Source organism: Buteo buteo, chromosome 12, assembly GCF_964188355.1.
Source record: "Buteo buteo chromosome 12, bButBut1.hap1.1, whole genome shotgun sequence".
Taxonomy (NCBI): domain Eukaryota; kingdom Metazoa; phylum Chordata; class Aves; order Accipitriformes; family Accipitridae; genus Buteo; species Buteo buteo.
Genome location: NC_134182.1, coordinates 12,548,391 through 12,572,402, shown reverse-complemented (window position 1 = coordinate 12,572,402; position 24,012 = coordinate 12,548,391). Strand labels below are relative to the sequence as shown.

Sequence of the window (24,012 nt, the reverse complement as noted above, 5' to 3'; positions counted from 1 at the left end):
GGTAATAGTGTACTTGCACCTAGATGTGATCTAGATTGGATCATGGTGCTCCTAGGTATACTGGTGGAAAGTATTCCCTTAAAGAAGCACTGCAAAGCATTTATTTTGTCTCTGTTGCAGCTTTGTCTGTTTCAAGGTGTGTCCTCTTGGTGACAGTGCTAGGCTACATCGGTGAAAAATTGGGCTTTGTTCAAAATACGTCAAAGATATACCAGGGTGGAGAATAGTATGCAGAAATCAAAGGGGTGGATGGATGTCACTGGACTGTTACATGTAGCATTTCCCCATGATAAATACATGATAAGCGAAGCAAGCGTGGAAGCTCCTGGATCTTTAGGGCAAAACTCTTTAATTTATAGTACTCTAGTTTTGGTGTGAGCTTATATGTTTCTCCAAGGCAGCTTCCTGCTTTTCCAACTCAGATCCATAGAAAGTACTGGAAATTGTAGATGATAGGTAATATAGATACAGAAAACTCTTAACTAGAGAACTATTACAGCTGGTGAAAGAGGCCATCATCTCAAAAGTTGCTCCTTGAGCCATTTGATTGCCCATGTATAGTAGTTCCTGAATGGAACACCTGGAAAAAATGCTGGCCAATATTTCTGCATTTTGAACATTTAAATTGCTATGTAAATACCGTTTATTTCACAGCTATCTATTTCCTGTGTACCCTATTTAAAGTGTCTGTGGCCCTTCACAAAGAGCGAGGGCATGATTATGAATCAGCTCCATAATACACAAATACGTTTCAATTTCTTTTCAGCCCCGAATTTGGAGCATGTACTGGCAGTCGCAAATGAAGAAGGATTTGTTAGACTGTATGATACTGAAGCTCAAACTACCAGCAAACTCATCTTTAAGGGTAAATGTTATATAGAACCTGATCTTCATTTGATGTGACAAGTACATGATTTACTGGAACCAAAGAAAGGTTTTTGCAAGTCCTTTAAACATAAATGTGGGCAGTACTTAAATCCTTTCATATACTTCACTAAGTCTTCTTTACAAAGCAGTAGCATGAGTGTGCTCTTAAATGGCAGTAGTAGGTGAATTGTTCTGCATTGTTTTTCATGCCTAAGGCAAGCTGTTGACAAGTTTTCTGGTTTCAGTGTCTGATGTTCTTTAGTCTTCTGCAAAATATCATGCTGCAATCCACTGAACTAATCTTGGCTTTTGTTTTCTTGTTAGAATGGCAGGCTCACTCAAATGCTGTATTTGACCTTGCCTGGGTACCAGGGGAACAGCAGATTGTAAGCAGTCTTTTGCCATCTAACTTTATTTTTAATGCTTTGGCAACTGTGTGTAGAAGCTGACTAAAGCTTTTTATTTTTTCCTCCGAAGGTCACTGCTTCAGGAGATCAGACAGCCAAGGTGTGGGATGTGAGAGCCAGCGAGCTTCTTGGCATATGTAAAGGTCACCAGTGTAGCCTCAAGTCTGTTGCTTTTTCTAGATTTGAGAAAGGTAAATGTTGATATTCCCTGTTGTCTGTTTTTTCCTTCTTCTTTCCTCCTGCACATTGGTACTTTGGGGGCTAAAAAAGGGCTTTGGAAACTAACAGTTACAAATAGCACAGTCCAACTGAGCAGCGACCCAGCCAGTGAAGCAAAACTAACTTGTTGGAACTTCAGAGCGACCTGATGCTACCATCTGCACATTCCTGATCTTGGGCAAGTTTAAGAAATGATACCTACTTCCATACATAAGTATGTAAATACTCTTTTTGTAAGCAGGTTTCTCTAGAGTAGTAGTAAAAAAAGAATAAGGAGAGTAAGGAAACTAGTTAAAAATCATGCCAGAACAATGGCCCGACTTTTGTATTTCTAGAACTGGCATCCCAAGTGCTGGGGCAGAGGAGCCAGAGGCACATAGATGGCATTGTGCTGCATTCAGTTAATTAAATTAACACTTTTGGAAGCTAATAGCACTCTTTTTCTCTCTCTCAGCTGTCTTCTGTACTGGAGGCAGAGATGGAAACATCATGGTTTGGGATACCAGATGCAACAAGAAAGGTAACTGAACTTTCAGATATGTATCAAAAAAGCTCAGCATCTCATAAAGGTAGTACTCAGATGTACTTGTTGGAGTAATGCTTTCGTTTACAATACAGGCAACACTTCGGTAAGAAGAGAAGGATTGTCAGATAACAGTGTACTGCTTTGGTACAGTAATAGGATGTACTGCTTTGGTACAGTAATAGGATGGAATAGGTATTTCTTCTACGTATAATACATTTTTCCACTTTGTAACAGTCTCAGGTTTGCAGCACGATGTACGTGCTGGCCTGATAATACCCTGTGTATTGGTAAGGAGATAAGGGGTACAGAATACATCCCTTTGTGGGACAGCACAGAGATAGATGGGCTGGGTGAGAGTGCCTGGGTCAGAGCCACCTGGAGGGATGAAGCAAACCTGGGAAGGCTCCTGCCAGAGTAGGAAGACAGAAAGTGCAGGAGCAAAGGAGCTTGTGAGCACTGGGAGCAACTGAATATATTGTGGGAACACCTAACCTACTAAATGCAGGGTGAGCTCATTCTACTCCTCTCTTTCTGTTTCCTGGAGCTTTTCATTCCCTGGTCAGGTCATGCCCTTAGGCCTCTTCCCAGTTCCCTGCTCTGTCCCAGCAGTTTCCTGGCCTGTGCTGCCAGGACATGTCTCACTGTTCCATCTGTCTCAGGTTCTCTGGCTCTTCAAACTTCCAAGTGCAGGAAAAGGGAGGCTCCACATGATTGAAGTGGAAGGTACAGGAAAAAAAGCAGAAAAGTTGCTTTACTCTAGGAAAGCAGTAAGTTTCATAAAGTGAGAAGTAGCAGACAAAAGGCTAAATAGAAAATTATAATATAGAGTGGAAAAGCACTGGAAACCTTCCTGTGAGTGCAGTTCTGCTCAGGATGAGATGGGTTGAACGCTCCAGACCAGAATCCATGCTGAAGACCAGACCAAAGGGTAATGATTTCCAAAGGCAGCCTGCCTAGATCAGTTTTAGTTTCAATGTCCACGCTACTTTGACCTCTGTAATTTTTTGCAATATATTGTCCTGTTTTCTGGTGTGTTCTTCTCATCAGTTTTGTATCTAACTAACATTTTTTGTTTTCAGAATACATTTAAATGATTTTATACGTTGGTCTCAGCCACTTTTTAGGACTTATTCCAAGCTGATGCCTGTTTTATTAAAGTGATAGCAAAATTGCATAGAAACTATTAATTGACATGTCTTTGATTTCTTTCAGATGGATTTTATAGGCAGGTGAATCAAATCAGTGGAGCACACAATGTGGTTGACAAGCAGACTCCTTCCAAACCGAAGAAGAAGAGGCAGAACCTAAGAGGGCTTGCTCCCTTGGTGGTAGGTATCTGGGGAGCAAACAAAATGTAGACCTGTCTTCTGAGGACAATGTTAGTCATAGAAGTCTTCCTAAGTAACTATTATGAGAAATATTTGTCCTGAATGTGGTAACTGCTTCTGTTTTCTTTGCAGAGGTAGGTTTTTGTGTCATGGTCACTTGCTATGGCTCATTTTAGACATTGTTTAGTTGTCTAACAACCCATGTGCCATCAGAGCCATCTTTGTGCAAAAGCCATGTGAAAATACATATTTTTGTTTTCTGGAGAGGAACGGAGTGGTCAGCATTCCTTTTTTAAGGGCGATATAGGGAGAGTTGTAATTTTTTTCCTTTCTTTTTTTTTTCTCCCTAATTTGACCACAATAATTACTGCCTTACCGCAGTAAGACCTGATCTTATTTAATCTATTAAACCTTGCAATGAAGGCAGCTCCATTAGCTCTGACCTGAGAGGTATAATGTCAAACTGCTCCCCAAACACTAATCGCTCAGTGGCAATTTCACTGGTGGGAGTGTTCAAAGGATTGTTGTGTCCTAAATGGCATCTAGTATTTCCAGGTTCTCCTGCCTGGCTATGAGGAGGTTTTCTTGGTATTCACTTGGCCTTGAACTAAGCAGCAAAATCTTGCTGACCTTGAAAGAAAATAAAGTTGTTTTTTCTTCTTTTCTTTTTAAGGATTTCCAGCAGAGTGTAACTGTGGTGCTGCTTCAGGATGAGCATACTCTTATCTCTGCAGGAGCTGTTGATGGGTAAGGAGGGAGGATGCCTGCTTTTCTGTCTATTCTGTGTGTTCTTCTTAGTAGCACAAAAAGATTGGGAGATTTTTTTTTGTAAGATCACTCAGTGGCCCACAAGGCTAAGGAGTTACTATTAGGTAGAATAAGCAGAGCTACACTGCCAGCTTGCACTGGCAAAGCTGAATGCCGCTTTTCTTCCTTACTGGAGATTGGAGCACTGGGACAAATTGCGCATATATGGTAAATGCTCATTTTAGTGTCTTAGCTATGGGGCAGAACGAGAGCAGTTCTTGTCATCTCTCTCTATTCTTATGGACCTATGGGACTACACATAAACAGACTACTGTTAGACAGTGAGCTGTTGTGGGATGCAAGTGGGTGGTTGGTGCCTGGATATGTGTAGGCATGCTTGAGAAAATGTTGCCTTGAGTTACAAAAGATGCATTCTTTTAGGTGCCAGATCTGTTGCAGCATCTTGGAGCTCGAGCAACTGTCTCATTGATTATCGTGGAGATTACCCTCTCAGGACTCAATTCTTTAGCAGGCTCCATGTGGTCAGAGCCTTTCTGAGGCAGATAAGATAGATTGACTCTCCTGCCTATGGCTAGTGAGAGAGGCTTGCTCCTGAGAGCAAGAAAAAACTTGAAGGACTTAATTTTTAAAACTACAAGTCAGGAGTATTTCCTTTTACTACTTGAAGAAAGTTGACTTGCAGGCTCTTGTTGTATCATGGGTTAGTTACAGAAGACAGTGCTGCTTCCTCATCCATACCCAGCAGAGCGATTGTTTTGCTTTCAGCACATCTCTGCTCTACTTCTGCCCAGTTGTGCTCCTTAGCACTGGACACTCCTCAGTAATGAGCAGCCTGTCTTCCTGTGCTCTTAGAAGGCCCTATCAGCGTTGCAGAAGAAATTTTGAGTTGAAGACACTTGTGCTTTCCTATTTCAGTGTGATCAAAGTATGGGACTTGCGCAAGAACTATGCCAATTACCGTCAGGACCCGGTGCCTTTCAAGTCTTTTTGCTACCCTGGGACCAGTACTCGCAAACTTGGTAAGTTATTGGAGGATGTATTTGTTAAAGTGCAAAGTGAATTTAAGAAGTACTGTCAGTGTCATCTCTTATCTTTTTAGCCAATTATTGATCAGACTGACAAGCTTGGCAGGGTATTTTGATTGCCAATACCAAATTTTCAAGTTGAAGACTGAAACTGCCCCGCTTTTGTATCATTGCACCAATTGTAAAAACTTGCATAAGCCTCAGCAATGTATTTGCAGAAATGAAGATGAGGGAATAATAGAGCTCTTGAGACAGAATTTAGCTAGTTGTTTTGATGCATGAGTAGAAATCACATTGAACTCTTTCTTTGCATTGTATCTTGCAGAGACAACAGACCGGACTGGGTTTTTACATTACAACCTTTCAGAGTCGAGCAATACTCGAAGTTGTTTGTTATCAAAAACAATAGCTCTCTTATTTGTGTTGCTCTGTGCTTCTTTGTATCTTAACGCCTTACAGTGCTCTGATGCAACACAGTAATTCCTGATGACTTGTCTAATCAACTATCTTGAAGTGGTAATGGTCAGTGTCAGTCCCAAGAACATGAGGGAAATCCTTGAGGAGCTGGTTGTGAAATAATTTCCTTGCAGGGAAAGATTTTTCTGGAACCTAAATCACTAGCAAATCAGAGGATGGCTTATTCTACCAAAGCATGAGGGTTTCTATTTAATTTTAGTCTCTGCTTCTACAATTGGTTGTTCCTGTTACACATTTGAAACTAGCAAATAAATCACTTGCCTTCTCTGAAGGTGAGATTCCTCTAAATATCACCCTGCCTCCTCATGAGAAAATGTAGAAGTTATTCTAGAAACTGTCCTTCTCCAACAAGTGCTCTGCCAAACAAAAAAACTTTCCAATGACAATCTTGTATGTGATGGAGAACCCTTCCAAATTTCCCTCTCTAGGCATTTTTTGAGATGCCTGTTTTCTAAAATGTTTTTTGTGGAGTGATTTCATATGAAGAACTTCTCTCTTTTTCTATAGGATATTCTAGCCTGGTTTTGGATTCCACTGGTGCTAATCTGTTTGCTAACTGCACTGATGACAGTATCTACATGTTCAATATGTCAAGTTTAAGAACCACTCCAGGTAAGCATGATACCTGTGAAAATAGCTGCAAAAAATAGATGTTACAGAGTATAGAAAGGTGAGTTTCTCCCTATGACTTAGAGAGACAGAGACCAGCCTGAACACTTAGGAAACCTATTCTATGCTCTTATGTTTAAAGCTACCCAGGAGAGAAGGCACCTGTTACAAGGGCTGTTCATGTTTTGTGTTAAGCCATCCATATAAAACTAAGAGCACAAAAACTTTCATAAGTGCAGATACTGGTTCACCCAGACAGACAATTATGGTAGTTTGCATGTTGACTCTAGTTATCTGGTGAGGAATGGCTAGTGTCCAGCTGCTACCCACCTGAAGCAAGTTTGAATCTTCTGCTTACTGGCAGTCACTGATTTTTCAAATTCTTAGATATGAATCCATGTAAAGTGATCACCTGCTATGTTGTATTCAGATATTTTAAGGTATCTTTTAAATTTAGCTTCTACTGCAGTTTCTGGGAGAAAGCATCCCCAGCATATTGTGGAGATGCTTCAGCTCTTTAGATTCCTTCAGCTCTGCATCTGTGACCTTTACATTGCCAAGATGGCCCACAGCCTTTGGTGCACTCAGCTGCTTTGTCGTAGGCCAGTGGCTGCTTCTCAGAAAGCGGCAAAACTTGCTAGGTGCTTTCCAGCCAGACATGTGATTTAGTTTCCATTGCCTTTTCTTAGTTTTTCAGTTAATTGAAATTAAATTAACAATGTGTCCTTCTGTCTGCTCTCCAGGAAGGCAGTCTGGTGGGTGGGAACGCTTCCAGAGTTGAGACATGGTGCAAGTAGTAAATATTAATAGGTCAGTTGTTGAGGTTAAACCCCGGTGCCACCGCTGAGCTGTGGAAATATGCTCACTGGCCTATCTGCCCGCAGGACTGGGCTCTCCAAAGCACAGGGCATCCCACCCTCTGCCTCCTCATGGAGCTCTTGCCTTCTGTGTGCAGCCGATAAAATCCAGCGAGCAATCTCGATTCATCCCGCTGGATGAAACATGTGTGGCTTCTCGGTGTGCCACTGTTCCCGCAGAGGGCAGCGCCTGCCCACGGGTTCATGCTGTTCTCCTCCCTCTCGATGGCTTTTATCCCAACTGCGGCTGCGCTTACCTAGTATAGAGGCAGCTATAGTTTGCAGGGGGGTGTGAGGAAATCCCCGCTGTAGCAGGACTTGCTAGTAGGTCTGGCTTAGGAAGGGATTTGCTGTCTGGTAACCACTGTGCTGAGAGAGCTATGAGTAAAAATTAAGGGATATTTTGGGGTTCTCGCAACTTTTCAAAGACCGCCAAAGACCGCCATGTGTCCTCTGGTCTGGGTTGCCTCCTTTGCCAAAACCACTATTAAAACAGGGCTGGTAGAGGGGGTGCCAGCCCTGTCTGGTGCTACATCGGGAAACTTACCCTTTCTGTCCCGAGGAGAGGACAGAAAACGGTGCAGCCGAGTGCTCTAGATCCACACTCGGCTCTTGTGCCGGCTGCCGGCTCTTCAGGCCCTTGCAATAGGGGGAACGGCAGCCATTCGGGGTGATGGTTTCAAGGCTTCAGCAAACACTCCTGAGGCTTTAAATACAGGCAGGCAGCGAGCGTGGCTGACGTGATGCAAGTTTTGTTTATGAAATAAAGATGCTGGCAGCAGGAGGAAGGAGCAGCAAGTGCCTTTGTCACTGCCTGGGTGGAAGGAGGCCCTTGCTGTGTTTTCTGTGCGACTGCCCTTGTTAATGTAGCAGGGCTGGTGATGGTGACTGAGGGAAGGAGAAACAAGGAACCTTAACCAGAGTAGTGAGGCAGCCCAGGTGATGTCTCTGCCTGCTTGTGATATGGGCCAGGCTAAAGCTTTAGTGAAACTGCCACAGCTTCCTAATGCTGTGGAGAGAGCTGTTGCTTTGTTTGGGAAGCCTGAAGGGCTCCAGTTGAATAACAAAAACTTCCTGCTGCCAGAGCCGGAGCCCCAGAGCCAGGGAGCAGTGTAACCACTTTCTCCAGAGGGTATGTGGCTAGGCAGGAAAAGCCTGTAAGATCAGCCCTCCTTGCGCAACTGACAGCTGTGCATTGAGTGGGGCTTTTATTTTCTTTTTTTTTCTTTTCTCTTCACAGTGGCCGTTTTCAGCGGGCATCAGAATTCAACCTTTTACATCAAATCCAGCACCAGCCCAGACGACCAGTTCCTGGTCAGTGGCTCAAGTGACTGCAACGCATACATCTGGAAGGTGAGGCTACTGGGAGAGACACGAGTGTGCAACCTGGAGCTGCTCTGCTCTTTTGTTTCATTTGCTTTTCATGTTCATGTAGGACACTCCCTGCCTCCCACTCTTACTCAAAGCAGCGTGGGGTTAGCTCCTGGCATGTTATGCCCAGAGTGTGTTTGTTGCTGTCAAGGCTAGATGTAACTGTTTAAACAGAGCTAACCTCCTGCCATCAATACGTCTCTCATCACTGCTGCTTATTGCAAGTTGCTGATCTTAATCTGGTTTTAATGGGCATTAAAATCCTCTTTCAATCCTGTTGATTCAGCCAGCTATGACAAGTAGACAGACAGTTCTTGGTTCATATTTAGCAATGGAGCACATTAGCAGAAACCTAACAATATAATTGTTTTAAAGGGAACTTTTTGCCCCCTACCTCTCCTTTTTCCAGCTCTTACTTCAGACACAGCTTTTACTCATGCTTAATTTACAGTAGTTAAAGCCTTTGTATTACAGCAAGGGCTCAGCCAGAGCCTTCAGCGAAATTCCAAAGCACCGTCTGACAGCCAAGAGGGTTCGTCACTTGGCATCTTGCACTGACGTGTAGGAAATGCAAATGTCACCAAGTTAATAGCAGGGACGTCAGAATAAGGTGTGCTTCAAGTTCTGTTCTCCATACTTGACAACCATATGGGAACAGAGTAGATTTCTTAGTGAAGTAGAATAGACAGAAACCACAGGTGACTGCCTATTTCAGGTTTGGGTTAATTTTTAGGGAATGTTGACTTGTTTATCCGTTTCATGATGTGTTTGAAAGTAAAATACAAACCTTTCAGAGCAGAGGGTCAGCCTGCTGAGGTTGTGGTTTGAGCATGTAGTCTCTTTGATTTGGAGAACACTTGTAAGCAGCTAGGTTGCTTACTCAGTAGTAGCAGAGTGCGGTAGCATGGCTACTCCCATGCCAAGTGGTGTAATTTTAACTTTCCTCATGTTCTGTGCAAATTCAGCAAAAATGCCTGTGCAAACTTGAGTTGCGCATCCTGCATTCATGTGTTTTGATACCTTCTTGGAACACAGGCTGGGACTGGGTCAAGAGCATTCAAGGATGTCATTACATCTCAAAGTTTAAGCATTTAAGCACATTTAAAATGCATTTGTGTAAAGAAGGCTTCTGTTGCTATCACATAGGAGTGACAGATTGTATTGCCTAATTATTAAATAAATCATCAAATGACTACTTTTATTTTAATCCCATAGTCTTGTTAGAAAGTGGGACTTCCAGTGAAACTGTCTCTTCCAAGATCTGTCATATCCAGAGTCTTCTTAATTTGTTTTAAATATTGGCAGATTTTACTGACTTTGAAACATATGTATCTTTTCCTGGGATGAGGACTTACTTTGCTGTGAAAAAAACATGGTTAGATATTGCATGAGCAATTAACAGGTAGTGTTGGAAAGAACTTAATGAAGAGCGCTAGCTTTCCATATCTAGAGAGGAATAAAAGGCAGAGGAAGACCTTGTTGAGGACAGAGCAAGACCTTGTCCACCCAGATTATTTCTTTGAGAAACTTTTACAGCATTGCTAACTTGTGTTTTGGTCAGCAGTTCCCAAGGAACACTGTGGCTAGAAGTTATTGCTGACAAGGACGCTGTTTCAGTCTGTTTCCATATATAAATCACTTCCAGGCAATGCACACTTTCTTTATTGTGTTGGGTGTTGGGTTTTTTTTTTAATTACTAGTCCGTTGATTAATGAACTGACTCTTGAACAACCCTAAGATTATAAAAGCCAGAGAGCAGAGAGGTTTCTTTCGACAAAGATGGTACCTAGCTGAGATACCTTCCTGGTAGTAAAAAATATCCTTTATAGACATATACTTCCATTGTCCTTTGAATCCTTTGGTACGGACCACTCTGAAGTGACCATATTAAGCTACCTTTTGGTCTGTCCCAGCACTGGAATTTAAATGCTTCTGTATCATATGGTGCATAAAACTGTATACACCATTTTATGCTGAATCTTGAAGATTGATATAACAGCTGTTTCAGTGAGTGGAGTAACTAATAAAGTCTCATTTCCTAGGATTCTCTTTTTAACCTTTCCACAATAGCTCTAACTTCCCCACCAATATCCTGTCAAATCAGGCAAAAAGTAGCACGAACGTGTGGCTAATCCTGACTTAACATGCGCAGACTGGCTGACTGTCTTCTGCCAAGCACAGTGGACACAGCTGTAACTATGCATCCTCCTTTAGTTCACGATAATATAAGTTGGGTGTGGTTCGTTTAATTTACACTAGTATAGTGTAAAACCAGTGTGTCCCAGCAAGAGTAATTCTCTTCCTCTGCTTTCCTTTCAGCAATCAGTGGCTACTGGACTGCTATTGTGTCTGTTATGTGTATATAGCAAGACTGCTATTAAATGTAAACAAAGGTGTTCTCTGCACCAAGATCTCCTGTGGTTTATTCCCTAAATAGGGATTTAGTTTCCATGGTATTGCATGTTTTGGCAGAGAAGGGAATACTCTGACCAAGGCATTTAGTGGATATTTAGTCAAGTGATTGCCTCTGCTATGCCAGGAAATAAAAAGCGGCCTGTTAAGATGAACCTGTTTGTATCAGAACAACTTTAAGATCTGAAGGTGGATATTGAATTGCGATTTTGCAGGCTGTTGTAGGAGGTGATCCACAAGAGAAAAACTTGTGTGTAAATCAAAAGCCTTCCCCAATGTCTTGCATCTTCCTTTGAAATCTATGTGTAATGTCTATTCCTTTTCCCACACAGTAAAGGATCTGTTCATTCACTTAGTCATTTATGCAAATCTGCTTGATAAATCCCCCTTATAATGTCACATCAATAATGGTGACTCACAGCTTCAGAAAGCATGCAAAACTTGGATATAATCTGTGTGTGTATGCGTGTGTGTTTTCTTCCTTGGGCCACTTCAAGCTAGCTTCAGCTGTATCTGTCACTTACATGAGCTGCAATTGAAGATTAATAGTAATACTGTAGAACAGGAGAAAAATTTTATGAAGGGTGTAAGAGAAGTGGAGATCAGGTTAATGAGCATGAGTGATTTAGGGAGCTTTTTTATGAACTCTTAAGAGGGTCTGTGGTCCAGCTGGTTGGTTGGAGGAGGTACAGGCACTTGGCACTCACACAAATGCTAGTTCTGATCCAGTGAAGGTTCATCTATAGGATTTTGCTGGTGGTGCTTTTATTTTTTTAATAAACCATTGACCTGTGATTGGGACATTTGTAAAATGGCAGCAGAATATATTTGCCTATCCTAATTCAAAGTATGAGTTTCCCAAACTTTTAAGCAGCTTACCTAGAACAGGTAGAGGTACTTAATATAGTAAAATGCTTGTGTCATGTTTTGGGCTGACAACTCTGGAGGCAGAAATCCTGTGCATAGCAGGAATTGAACAAGTGTTTCCAGGCAAATAGGTACCTCTGAGTGCTGACCAGCTGCTTCACCTCTAGAAATGAAACATGAACTGATTCTTAGGGCTCCATCAGTTGTTGCCTGATGATGACAGGCTGAGAGCATTTGATTTATCTGTCTCATATAGGAAAGATGGAAAGTATTCACATGCTTCACAGGTGGGCTGTGGGGTCTTTTCTTAGTGATGTATATTAGGCTGTGAGGCTTCTGATTGTATACTTGTTTTTCTATGGAATTTTTAAGGTTTCTGAGCCCAGCCTTCCTCCATGGATACTCCTTGGTCATTCTCAAGAAGTAACCTCCATTGCTTGGTGTCCTTCAGACTTCACTAAGGTTTGTTTTCTGGAAAATTATCTTTCCCATGAAACAATAGATGTGATGTGGCAACATCTGCTTTTCAAAATTGCAGCAGTATTTCTTTATTTGGGAGGAAATTTTTAGTCAATAATTTCTAAAAATGTTCATTTGAGGGGGCAGTAAACCAAGCTTGTCACATGAGTACAATGTATCAGAACTTTGTCATTATTTTCAAATAATTTAGGCTATTTGATAAGACCTAGGAAATTGCAAATGAACAAAGGTCTCTCCTGATGAGAGCTTGTGGCACTAACTGTAAGAGAGAAAACTGTGAAACCATTTAATCAGGGCTTTCATAAGGTAAAAGCTTGTTTTGTTGTTCCATACTTACAGCTTCCTTACCTGTCTGACCATTGATAACATCTGCTAGTCTTGTACAGAGTGGCAAGAAGTTTGGAATGCCCTTTGAAAACCACATGGACTCTTTTCATTGTGACCTTTTTTCAAAATCTGAGCTGTTTTTATGACATATTTTTGTGTACACCCAAAAACCTACAGTGAAATTGGGTCAGTAATTATGCACCAGGAATCACTAAAAGGAAGAGAACTGCAGTAGGAGGTTGGTTCAAATGATTGGCCTAGCTCAAAATGAGAAATAACCCTGAAAAATCCTAGACAGTCCTAATAATAGCCAGTTTCTTTCACTCCACAGTATTAAGCAAGTCAGCCACTTTCCCTAGCTTGCACTACAGCCCTGGGTCTTCAGAAAACCATTGCAGTGTAGGAGGGTGGGAGTCTTGCAGGCAAACAGGAGGAATTGTTCTAGTTCTGTACGATGCACAAAAATATGAGAATTAGCATTTTAGATGAAATCTGTGATCTAGACGTAGCCCAGTATCCTGGTTATGATGTGTTGGAAATGCAGACAAATATAGCCTTTAAAATCCTTACTGACACAGGTAAGAAATAATCAGCCATTGTACAAATGCTGAAGCATGAAGAAAAGTGGAGAATGTGGTGCTAAGACAGGACAGGAAGCTGCTTGGAGTAATTTGAGAGGCAAAGTTGCTTTCTGTAGGGACAATATTGGTGTCACAGAGGTCAGAGGGGAGACATTTTCCCATCCAGATTACTATGAACTTTGGCCACAGCATTTCCTTGCTGCTGATTCTTGTGTCCTGGTTACTCCTATAAACTAATTTATACTGTAGATTGCCACGTGCTCTGATGACAACACTGTGAGGATTTGGCGCTTACAACGTCATCCTGAGGAGGACAAATCAGCATTAAGAAAAATCAAGTTGGTGGGCTGGGTCACTCACAAGAAACCAGAAGAACAACGTGGAGCAGGTAAGGCTGCTCAGCCGAGGTATCATGCTCTGCAATATGGCTTCTGAATTTTGGCTGCTTTCTGTACCAACAAAAACCTTTGGCTTGTCTTATTATTCTTCTATTTTTTTCATGTTAGGGAATAATTCATATAGCTAGACAAACATTTCTACTTGTAAATACCTCGGCCACCAACAAGACAAGCTGGCTGAAATAGCTTCCAAGTATGCTGAAGTCTGTATGACCAGACTGCAAAGCAAATATTCATTAATACAGCTTGGGCGTACACAATACATCTGGGCAGCCAGGTCTTCAGTATCAGCAGAGTTCAATAATTGAACAGTCAAAGGAGATGTCATGTGTGCATGCACTGTAGCAACAAGTCACGCTTTTTTTTATATCAAATAATAACTGAGAGCAGTAAGTTCATATGCTTTTTCCAATTTACTAGTTTACCCAGTAAAGGGCTGACAGCACACACACAGCCTTGGAACTCTGAACTGTTTCCTCCTGCCCAGTAGTTGAATTCTGCACAGATTTCTTTGCTGCTGCTATCAATATTACATCTTTTTCTTCAGCTTCATACGGTGGTACTGACTGTCTATACAGACAAATGCCACGCAGTGAAAGTACTTAAAAAATGCGTGTAGACAATCATGATGCGATCATAATGTTCCAGAATTAATCAGTAGCATCATCTACTCACATGTTAAGGCTAGTTAACAAATGCAATACCTTCCTGCAAAGCCTAGGCAATCAGACAAGCTATGCAGCATGCTCTCACAGCTAGCAAGCAGATCTGGGCTCTATAGAGAAGCTACTCACTGGACAGTACCCTAGACCAGAAGAAAGGAGCCCTGGGTCATAGCACTACTTTGACTTGTCTGAAACTTGCATTTTGTTACAGTAGAGTAGGTGAAAGGAGAACAACCCTCCGCTGAAAGTGAAGTAAGATGAGCCTCTCTGTAGAGTAGCCCTGAAACTAAGACTACAATAGCTTCCCAGCAGCTGCTGGTGTGACTTCCTGTGTTCCACCTATCTTTTCTAGCCACCCTCCAAATGAATTTCACCTTGGCTAACACAAATAAAGGCTGAAGGTCTCCAAATCCCACTAATGGGATAACATTACCTCTAACCTTTTGCCAGTCAGTAACAGTCTTGCAGGAAGTTTGCAGGACAATAGCAGGGCGAGTGCCAGGTCTGTTCTGTAGCTGGTAAATGGTTTGTGTGTGCACAAACCTTCAGAGAGGGCTCAAAAATAACTTTCTGTACTAGTTTCAGCAAAAGAGAAGTAAGCATAGGTCTAGTCTAGAAGCCTGAAACCTGAAGTAGCTTGTACACTGAAACTTTACAAGTCAGCTTTGGCAATTATACTAGAAAAATAACTTATTTCTTCTTGCTCTTGCTGCATTAAAGTAACACAGGAGGGAAGAGGAAGTACACAGACACTGCAAACACAACAGCAGGCTTCCTGCTGACCTTGGCTCTTGAACACAAAGCACGTGCTGTTAGAACATAGGAGTTTTCTGCAGAGACTAATTGAGAGCTGGCAAGCTGAGTACTATTTCAGACCTGCTGGGATGAGATCTAGGTAGTTCCCCACCCATTTATGTGGAACAAATGGTGAGATTGAGGTTGTGTATTGACTGTTGACCTATATCATCAAGTGTAGCAAGCACAGTTTCCTTTTCTTTGGAAATTATTTTAGTGTTTTCCCTAAGTTGTACTACTTTCTCTGTGGTTTTGTGTAACCAAATTTCTGGAGCACACCTGTGCATGGACAATTTGTTACTTTCAAATGTGGAGATTGAGAATATCAGTCTGGAAGACTTGTAGCAGAGAAGGTAGGAAACATCTGAAATAACCTGCTTTGGTGTTATGCAGGTTGACTGCAGGTATTTACAGTATTGTACTACATGCAATGGCAGCATAAATGGAAACAGCTTGGAACTGGCTTAGTAGAAGCCTGAATAATGAATGCAGTCTTACAAAAAAGCCTGATCTTTGTATTCTTTATCTCAAGTTTGGGGATGTTTCTCAAGTTTGGGTTTGCTTCTTGCCATGACACCCATCCAACTCTCAGGATAGCTTTTTTCCCCTTGTCCAGTGTCTCCACAGTATAACTTTCAGGCTGACTTGAGGTTGGGAGTGCTCATACCCAGCTAGTCATGCAATATTTCTGCTGTATGAATTTGTAGATGGTCATTAGGTATCAAGAGTTGCTGAGCTTTTGCTACTTCTCTTCTACCTCTAGGAGCTTAGATTTTTAAGTGCAACTAATTCCTCAGCTGAGAGATTATTGTCTTGTAAGTGCTCATTAAAGTAAAGATTAGGAGAACCAATCCATCTTGGCAGTTACTTTCTCTTAGTTCAGATTGAAGCAAGTTGGTATGAAGTAGCATATTTTATCAGGAAAGGAGCATTTAACTCTGTGTGTTAGAGTGATTTGTAGTGAGATCTGTTAATATGGGATCCTATTTAATTTTGCTCTGATGCACCAGTACTTATATTTTGGATACTAGATAATACAGTAAAAGGAAGGATCAAAAGAGGCTTATGGTATATAATCAGAGTCGTGTAGGTGCTCACTTGACATGTTATTTGTGAGGCAGTCCAGTGTCCTAAAGAAAATGGCAGGTTATTTGCATTAGACTTCTCATTGTTCTAATGAAATGCTTTATAGTACAGTGCTAATGCTGAGAATTAGGAGCTCAGGTTAAACACCTGGTATACAGAAAATGTTTAGAGCTCTTGCGCTCAGCAGTGGAAATGCATAGAGTAACAAAGGTGCTATTCTATTTAATTGCATCACCACAAGTTAAATGAATGAGAAAGCAGGCATCTAACAAACGCGCTAATGTGTTCTCTGTTGGAGGGTGCCAGAAATAAAAAAAATTAAAAAAAAAAAATTTAAAACCCCTCTAATATTGCTGCAGACCAAGACCTTTGCTATATATGATTCCCACTGTTACTAATGAGGTCCTTATGCCCCTACCTATGACTACTGTTTTAAGAAGCTGGGTATTCAGAACCACTTTTTTAAAAGCAGGGGGATTTACATCTTGGCTAGTGAGCTCAAGTATTTCACTGTGAAATACTGTTTGGGAATCATTTGTTTTAAAAAAATAACTTACTACGGTGACAGATTTTATATTCTTTGGAATTTTAAGTCCTTGTTCAGGAGGTGAAGAATTTCTCACATTTTGCTGGGTGTGGTAAATAACTACCGTCTTCATACTACTATAGCATCGCAGAAAATCCTCCAACAAAAAGACAAGAGAAAGTATGTCCTTTCCTGTTCTCACTCTTTTTTTTTTTTTCATCTTTAAAATATGCAATTATTAATGCCTGACTAGGAGCATTATTCATATGGTAGGGCATTATAGCGTAAGGCTTCCTTGGTATTGCAATTAGCTGTGGGACCTGCTTACAGTACCTTTGTCCCTCAACTCAGTTATGCAGCTGTTAAAGATGGTAGTGCAGGTGGGGACCAGCCTTGCTTTCAGGCAGCATCTCTGTACAAAGCTGTCTGGACTGAGCCACTGCAAGGCTTCCAACAAGGCAAGATAAACTTGGAAGATTCAAGATCTGTTTTGTCTGTCTGTCAGTGCCTTGGGTGTAGCTTACATAAGAGTGCTCATTACAGAAAGGATAGATGTCAGACACTACACAAACATGCTGTATTATACTTATCAATATGATATAGGATTTTACATAGGACTTGTACCAGTTTAACCGAATTAGAGGGATTTATGCAACCTCTTAATTCAAAAGAGTATATCTGGGAAGAAGGGTTGGCGCTGAACTCATCTGCTAGTTGGAAGGGGTGTTTATAAAAGGGCTGTCTTTAATCTGCTGTTCTGTGTTCCTCATCAGACTACTTATTTCTCCCCTATCAGGACCTCCAGCCAGCCCACAGAGTACTCCTGCCAAGGCCTTCACAGTGGGCAGCCCATGCATTTCCTCGCCAAGGCCGGCTGCCTGTGCTCCCATTTATTCTGGAGACCTTCCTCTGTCGACAAACACTCCGACGGGCACTCTCAAAACCCAGACGGCTGCAGCCTGCACCCCAGCCAAGCAGAGTGGAGCCAGCCCATGCACTTCTCCCAAACTGATCCCTTCCTCCAAAATGTCTATTAAACATTGGGTTACAAGGACACTGTGCTCTTCTCCTCCAGAAGTGGGGAAAAAGGCTGCTTCTCCTAGAAAAGCCCTGGCAGAAGTCACCCAAGGTCTCCTGGAAGCTGCTTGCCCTCCTAAAGCCCCACACTCACAGTTTGAAAAGCGTGCCAAGAGAAGGCTTGACTGCAGCAAGGAGGACAATGCAGGGCAGAAGTGTCTGCAGGCCTGTAGCTGTGTGACTGAACTGGACCATGCAGCTAAGAAATCCAAGCTGAATTTATGTCACTTGGCTGCAGACCAAAAAGCTTGTGATGAAGGCTCTCTCAGCCTGCCTGACTTGGATAATGACTGCGAAGGCTCTAGCCACAGCCCAAAAGAGCCTTCCTTTCCTGGAAACCGTATTAATCCATTGGGCATTCAAACTCCCTCCCATCTTTTCAGATCTCCATGCAGGAAAGACACTGAGGTAGTAGATAAAGAGAATAGTTCACCTGAAAGAAAAAATTGGTTGTCTGCTCTGGGAGAGAAGCTACGGACTGGCAGAACTGGCAGCCAGAGTGCATCAAACAGTCCCCCGTCATCTTGCAGTCCCAGTGCCAAACGACAAGAGGCTGTGGCAGCAGCCACTTCACCAAAGACTGTAAGTAGGATGGTCAGCAACAGTGGTCATGAAATAAGTTATCCCTAGCTGCCACTCTCCCCTTGTTTCTTCTCTCCTGCTCAGGCATTCAAAGGATTATCTGATCCCTTTGACTATGGACAAAAGGGATGATTTCTGGCCTAATACGCCAGACACGTTAATGCTGTTATCTACTAATCCCCTCTGTGCAGGAACAGAATTTTTAGGATGGTGGTGTCCCTCAGTTTAAAGGGACTTAGGGCACACAAGAGCTGAGAGATCCTTGCAGTCCCCAGCTGGATGTTTGAAGGGTGTAGCTGTCATCTGAAATACAGCTCTACTCTGAGAAGCACAATAATGACAGCACCTTTCCTAGCAGATCTACTGTTTATGTGTTCACCGTCACATCTGCCTGTTTATGTTACTGGAAAGCCACTTTAGCATTGGAAGTAAGAGCTAAATTCTATTCTAGCCCAGGTAGCAAAAGAATTTGTTACCCATGTTGAAACTGTGGGGCTAAATAATGCCTTCAGTTCCTTCAACTGAAAGCAAGGGAATTGTAAAAGAGTGAGAGGGCAGGATTTGACCTACATAATCCTACTTTTGATGTACAAGAAGCCTGACATAGAGCTCATCCTAGGATCTGAAAGTTAAGCTTGTAAAGCAGCTAAAAAAGTTGGCATGAGGGCATGAGGGTTTAACATGCAAACTGAGAAATGACAATTACATTTTTTAAAACAAACCAAACTTGACTCATCTCTGAAACTGGACTCCAAGTCCTACAGTGTCTTTCACTGAGTCTTATTTTAGTAAATGCTAGGTAAATTTTCAGTCATCAAATTTTATTTGTACTTTCAATTGAATATCTGATGCTAGAAGTTGTTGCCATCATTAAGGCTTATTTTGGTACCTTATTTCTCACCCTATTTCACCTCTTCCAGCACTTCTATCAGATATGAAGTGGGCAAGCCACCACTCCTTAAGTTATGCATAGCAGCTGAACTCTTCATATTGTGGTTGTACCAAGAAATCTTGGTTAAAGGAAACCTACAACTACTTGTGCTTTATGCTGTACATGTTTAAACACAAGATGGAAAGATTTGCCCTGGAGAGAGACTACTATAGAACAATTACCTTTCCTGACCAGTATGCTCTAGTTCAGATTTCAGGATGCTCCTGTGTTGTGCACAAAGCCCGAGGACATGCCTGGAATACCAGCAACATTCGTTGATCTGCTATATCTTGGAAATCTGCAGCTCTCTTATCTACTGTAGGGAAGCTGAAACTGCAGCCAGAGTGTTTTTCTTATGGCAGTAAGACAACCCTAGGTTTTAGCCAGTGTTTCCTGTAGGTAATAAGCCTCTTATCTGTGAGACAAACGGATTATAGTAAAGAACCTTTCATTTACTATCTTAGTTGGGAAGCTAAACAAACTGGAGCAATGATGGAGGGGAGACTTTAAGACTCCTGCAGCATATGAACTGTTAACCTAGAAACATTTCTTGTTGGTTTTGTTTTTTTTTCTGCCTAGGCTGCAACCACTTCAGTTTCCATGAGGAAGATCTGCACATACTTCCACAGAAAGCCACAGAATGACTGAAGCAGCATGCGGCAGTTGCACCTGATGGATGTTGACACTGTGGTATCAAGACCAGATTTAGCAACGCCGACAACGATGCGTCGGGATTACACAGTTTGTTGTCAGCCATCCATAAACTTGGGGTTTTATTCATCTGTTTTTAAAGCCATTAACAGTTGAAGTTAGCTGAGTGTGGAAAATCTACACCATACTTACTCATGGTCTCTTACTGACTTCAGATGGTGGATTTTTTTAATAAAGAAAAACAGAGTATTTTTTACATGGCAACTGTTATAGTCCAAAGATGGCAACAGCTCTGCTGTGCATTGTTGACAGGCACATATAGTTTGTCAGTTTATGTTACTAATCCGCTGTTGAAACTTCCTCTCCTTAAGAATAATGTTCAAATCATTACACCCTCCTGAAAATCAAGTGTTGGAATGTATGTAGGGAAGCTTACTGGAGGTAGATCTGAGTCCCTTTGTGCTGAATGGCATTTCTACAGTTATTCCTCTAGTACTGCAGTGACTACCCACTTCCAGCAGGGAAGTTATGAATGCATTAAGTAAATATAAAAGACTTTTAAACACCCTGTGTCCATCCGATGGTGATTATAGTCTGAGAGGAGACAAAGTATAATCAAGTACATAATGCCTGTAACTCCTCTTGCCATCCCTTTTCTTCTCCCAGTCTGAAAACTTCTGTATTTACTGACTTAGCTGGCTCTTGAACCATCAGGACTACAGCTGTTGAGGCCAACAGCTTGTCACTTCTCTGAAATAAAAGGCTGGCAAGGTGCCTTAGAAAAATTAGTTTGATCTATCCCAAATAGGCATCCCATAACAGCTGGTTGCTCAGTCACCTCTTACAGATTCAGCCTGTAGCAAAGGCATTAATAACACTGCTTATAACATAACTTCATAACACTTTTATAATACAGTATCTATAAAATAATAGCTTTTAAATTGGGGGAGGAGCACTTGACATTTTAGAAAGCACTTGACAGAGTTTACATATTAATATTAAATGCTTTGCCATTGTAAGTTGTCACTGATGCTGATAGAACAAAGTCACTGAAATGAGATCGCTGTCCTGCTGGCTAATGATACTAACTCATCAGTCACGCATTCCCCAGGGTGAGCTAGTAGAAGATCCCTTATGTTAGGTTGGAGCATTTACTCTATTTTCTGGTATAATAGTTCCTGTGAACTTTAAAAACAAAAGAAAACAAACCTCTGAATCCCTCTTAAGTTTTTCTACTGCAAAAGAATTGAGGTATTTGAAGGGGATGTGATCCAATGAACTCATGTTTTCCATCTGAAATTTTCACACCTACTTTACAGTAGCATTGAATAGTATGATAGCTGAAAGGGATTAGAGGAAAATGTGCTGACTTATATTTTATGTTGTAGATTGTATTTTGCAAGGAAATAAATGATTTGAGAGGAACTGGCTTCTGTGAAAGGTCTTTTACAGCTGCAAAGTAAAAGTAAATGTGTAGTGTGCTTTTAAAAAAAAAAAAGTAGTCATCATCAAGTTGCATCTTTTAGCAGGAGAACTCAGGTACGTATAGGGGCCAGAACAACTTTCTCCTGTTTATTGAATTACAGGCCATCATCCCATGAGCTTTGAGGAGATGCCGTTAGGAAAGTGGGAAAGGTAGTGCTGCAGGCATTTTTCTATTCTTATTTTAAAAACAAGAATTTTTAAAAAGTGATTATCTGAATACATCTAGTATCTTGGGCAAAACAGGAATATAGAAAATCTGTTAGTTTAATTTTAACCTACTTCTGGATATTAAGGTAGATGGAAGTAGTAGAAACAACGTAAAATAAGTAGGTTTGGGATTGAATTCTGTCTTAATTTTAGTTATTAGAGCAACTGTGTAGGATACAACCTGCCTTGCTTACAGCCAGTTTTTCATGCAGGATTCTTCCATGCAGTTTGTAAAGAACAGGTTGCAGAATAAGGAGATGTGGACCCTGTTGAAGTACATGAGAGTTGTCAGACATTTCAACAATAGGATTTCATGTTCCTCCACTTCTTTCACAATATTTTCCTCCTCCAGAAATGTTCTGCAGCCAAACCATTATCTCTTATATCTTGTAAATGGCTACCTGGAGATGATTTACACTAATAGGTTTCTACTTGGATGAATAATATTGTGTGGGGATGTGAGATTTTTCTCCTTTCAAATAGTACTTGTTTAGCAGAACAGCTTGTTTTATGGACCACCAGGCAGAATTTCTTTCATCTTAAGCTGACGTCAACCTGGTTCAGAGCCTAGGAGAATTAACTGAAACTTATATTTTTCGATGTCCAACTTGCCTTGACCTTATAATGATAAAATCATGATTGCAAAAGCATAGAAGAGTTGCTGATACAAATCGTCTGTCAAGTGGTTTAATGTAACCAGTGCTGTCTTTACCTGAGATGCATTCAAAGAACTGAGCTCTTGTTTTGAGCCAGCAAGCTATACCTCTGAATTACCTTTCCTTCTAAAGGATTTACAGAAACTCCGTAGTCCATGTTTTATAATCAAATTCAGCCTTTTGAGATATTATTCCCAAATCCTATGTATATATGTAAATCCCCCCTCAAGTATCTTGCAGGTTTTTCCATGCAGATGATACTCCTTATGGATGTCTTGTCTCTGTCCTCAGCATTTGTCTTCTAATTGCCAAGTGGGATTTGGGAATGACCACGGCAGTTTATGATGGTACTGTTTCCAATAGTTGTTACTGCTTTGTTGGAGGTTATGCCTCTCACTGCTCAGCTATGAGCAGTCAACCGGTTTAGTTTAATAGCAATTTGACAGTGACTTGAGCTAACCTGGCTTGGCAAAACTGAAGAGGCACTCCCAGGATCTGTACAGAAGCATGGTCAGCAAGCCTTGGCAAGCATTTCTTCTGGTAACAGCACTGACTTAAGAATCCCTTGGGGAAGCTAACTACAAAGAAAACCAAAAATTTAATTGCCTCAATTCCCTGACTCAGCAGCTAGTTATACCAAAACCGTTGAGGGGACAGAAGTGAGGGTGTGGGGCAGCATTGCCACTGAGGGGACTGTTCTGTCAAACTATCTCTTGATGTGTAGAGTTGGTCGCTTCTTGTTGGTCAGGGATTGCTAAAGTCTTCCTTTGGCACTGTTGTTTCTGCAGCCATTGAGCATGGCTGAAATCTCCTGGATGGTCCATCTTATCTTTCAGTGTCCACACCACCCCGTAAACTGACCTACAGAGGTTAAAGAAAAACACACTATTGTGGCATTGAAAAATGTTCTAGGTGCTATAATTTCTCAAGTTTTGTTTAGAAATAGATGCTTTCCAACCAGGGATTTGCCAAAAGCATTTGGTAGCTAGCTGGAGGTATCACCATATTCAAGGGTTTACCTGTAGGCCTTGCATCCAGAATGCCTCTGAAAGAGGTTCCTCAAGGTCAAATATTAAGAGTTTTTCAGAGCCAATACTGGTTTGGCAATACACGGGAAATAGCGTTCATCTTCAGGTCTGTTACAATCAAATTTCATTCTTTCCCTCCTGAAGCTGACCTAAACAGTTTTCCAAATGAGTGGAATTTATCACCCTCTATTCCTCCACACAGAAAAACAGAACCCAAAGGCTTGCATTTTTTCCTCTCTGATTTGTGTATGGCCCAGCCTACAATGAATAAAATACATTCTGCTACTGTACAGTGTCCATGTGTCATCCTTCAAAGAACAGCTTTGACCATAACCAAGAACCCTCCATCTGCACTGCACAAAATGCCAAATACAATGGAAAGCAAGGATGAGGAGAAAGCATGCATGAAGGAGCCCATACATAATTTCTTTTAAAATAACTTAAGAAGAAACATTCATGTCAATTGTTTTATAGAAATATACACAGTGATACGAGGACAGCATGAACTCAGAAGGGCAAAAGCAAAATTATAATCAAGGATTACCTTTCATTTTTAAGCCTCAATCAATTATGTATTTTTTTAATCAGAATAAGTAACTTTCCATCTTAATTTGCACATTATGGAAAAATTCCAGGGACTGAAAGTACAGCTAGATTCCAACAGGAAGACCCATTACTCCAGGCTTGTGCAACTAGACATAGAGTTAAAGATCAGAAAGGATAATGTATAATAAAGTCCAAATACCCTGTCTTAATAATTTCAACATGGTATCTTTGACTGTTTAAGCTGCAGTAGTTCTTATT

General features: G+C 41.3%; 1 protein-coding gene across 1 annotated transcript; it reads left to right on the top strand.

The window, feature by feature from the left end:
• Positions 1-1,218: 1,218 nt before the first annotated feature.
• DTL (denticleless E3 ubiquitin protein ligase adapter) lies at positions 1,219-21,418 on the top strand. The gene is made up of 12 exons (XM_075042026.1): positions 1,219-1,253; positions 1,345-1,465; positions 1,948-2,013; positions 3,232-3,347; positions 4,021-4,094; positions 5,031-5,134; positions 6,125-6,229; positions 8,324-8,436; positions 12,106-12,195; positions 13,371-13,509; positions 17,388-18,250; positions 19,761-21,418. The coding sequence occupies exons 3-12, from the start codon at positions 1,983-1,985 to the stop codon at positions 19,827-19,829; spliced, it is 1,704 nt and encodes a 567-aa protein (XP_074898127.1). The 5' UTR covers positions 1,219-1,253; positions 1,345-1,465; positions 1,948-1,982; the 3' UTR covers positions 19,830-21,418.
• Positions 21,419-24,012: the final 2,594 nt, after the last annotated feature.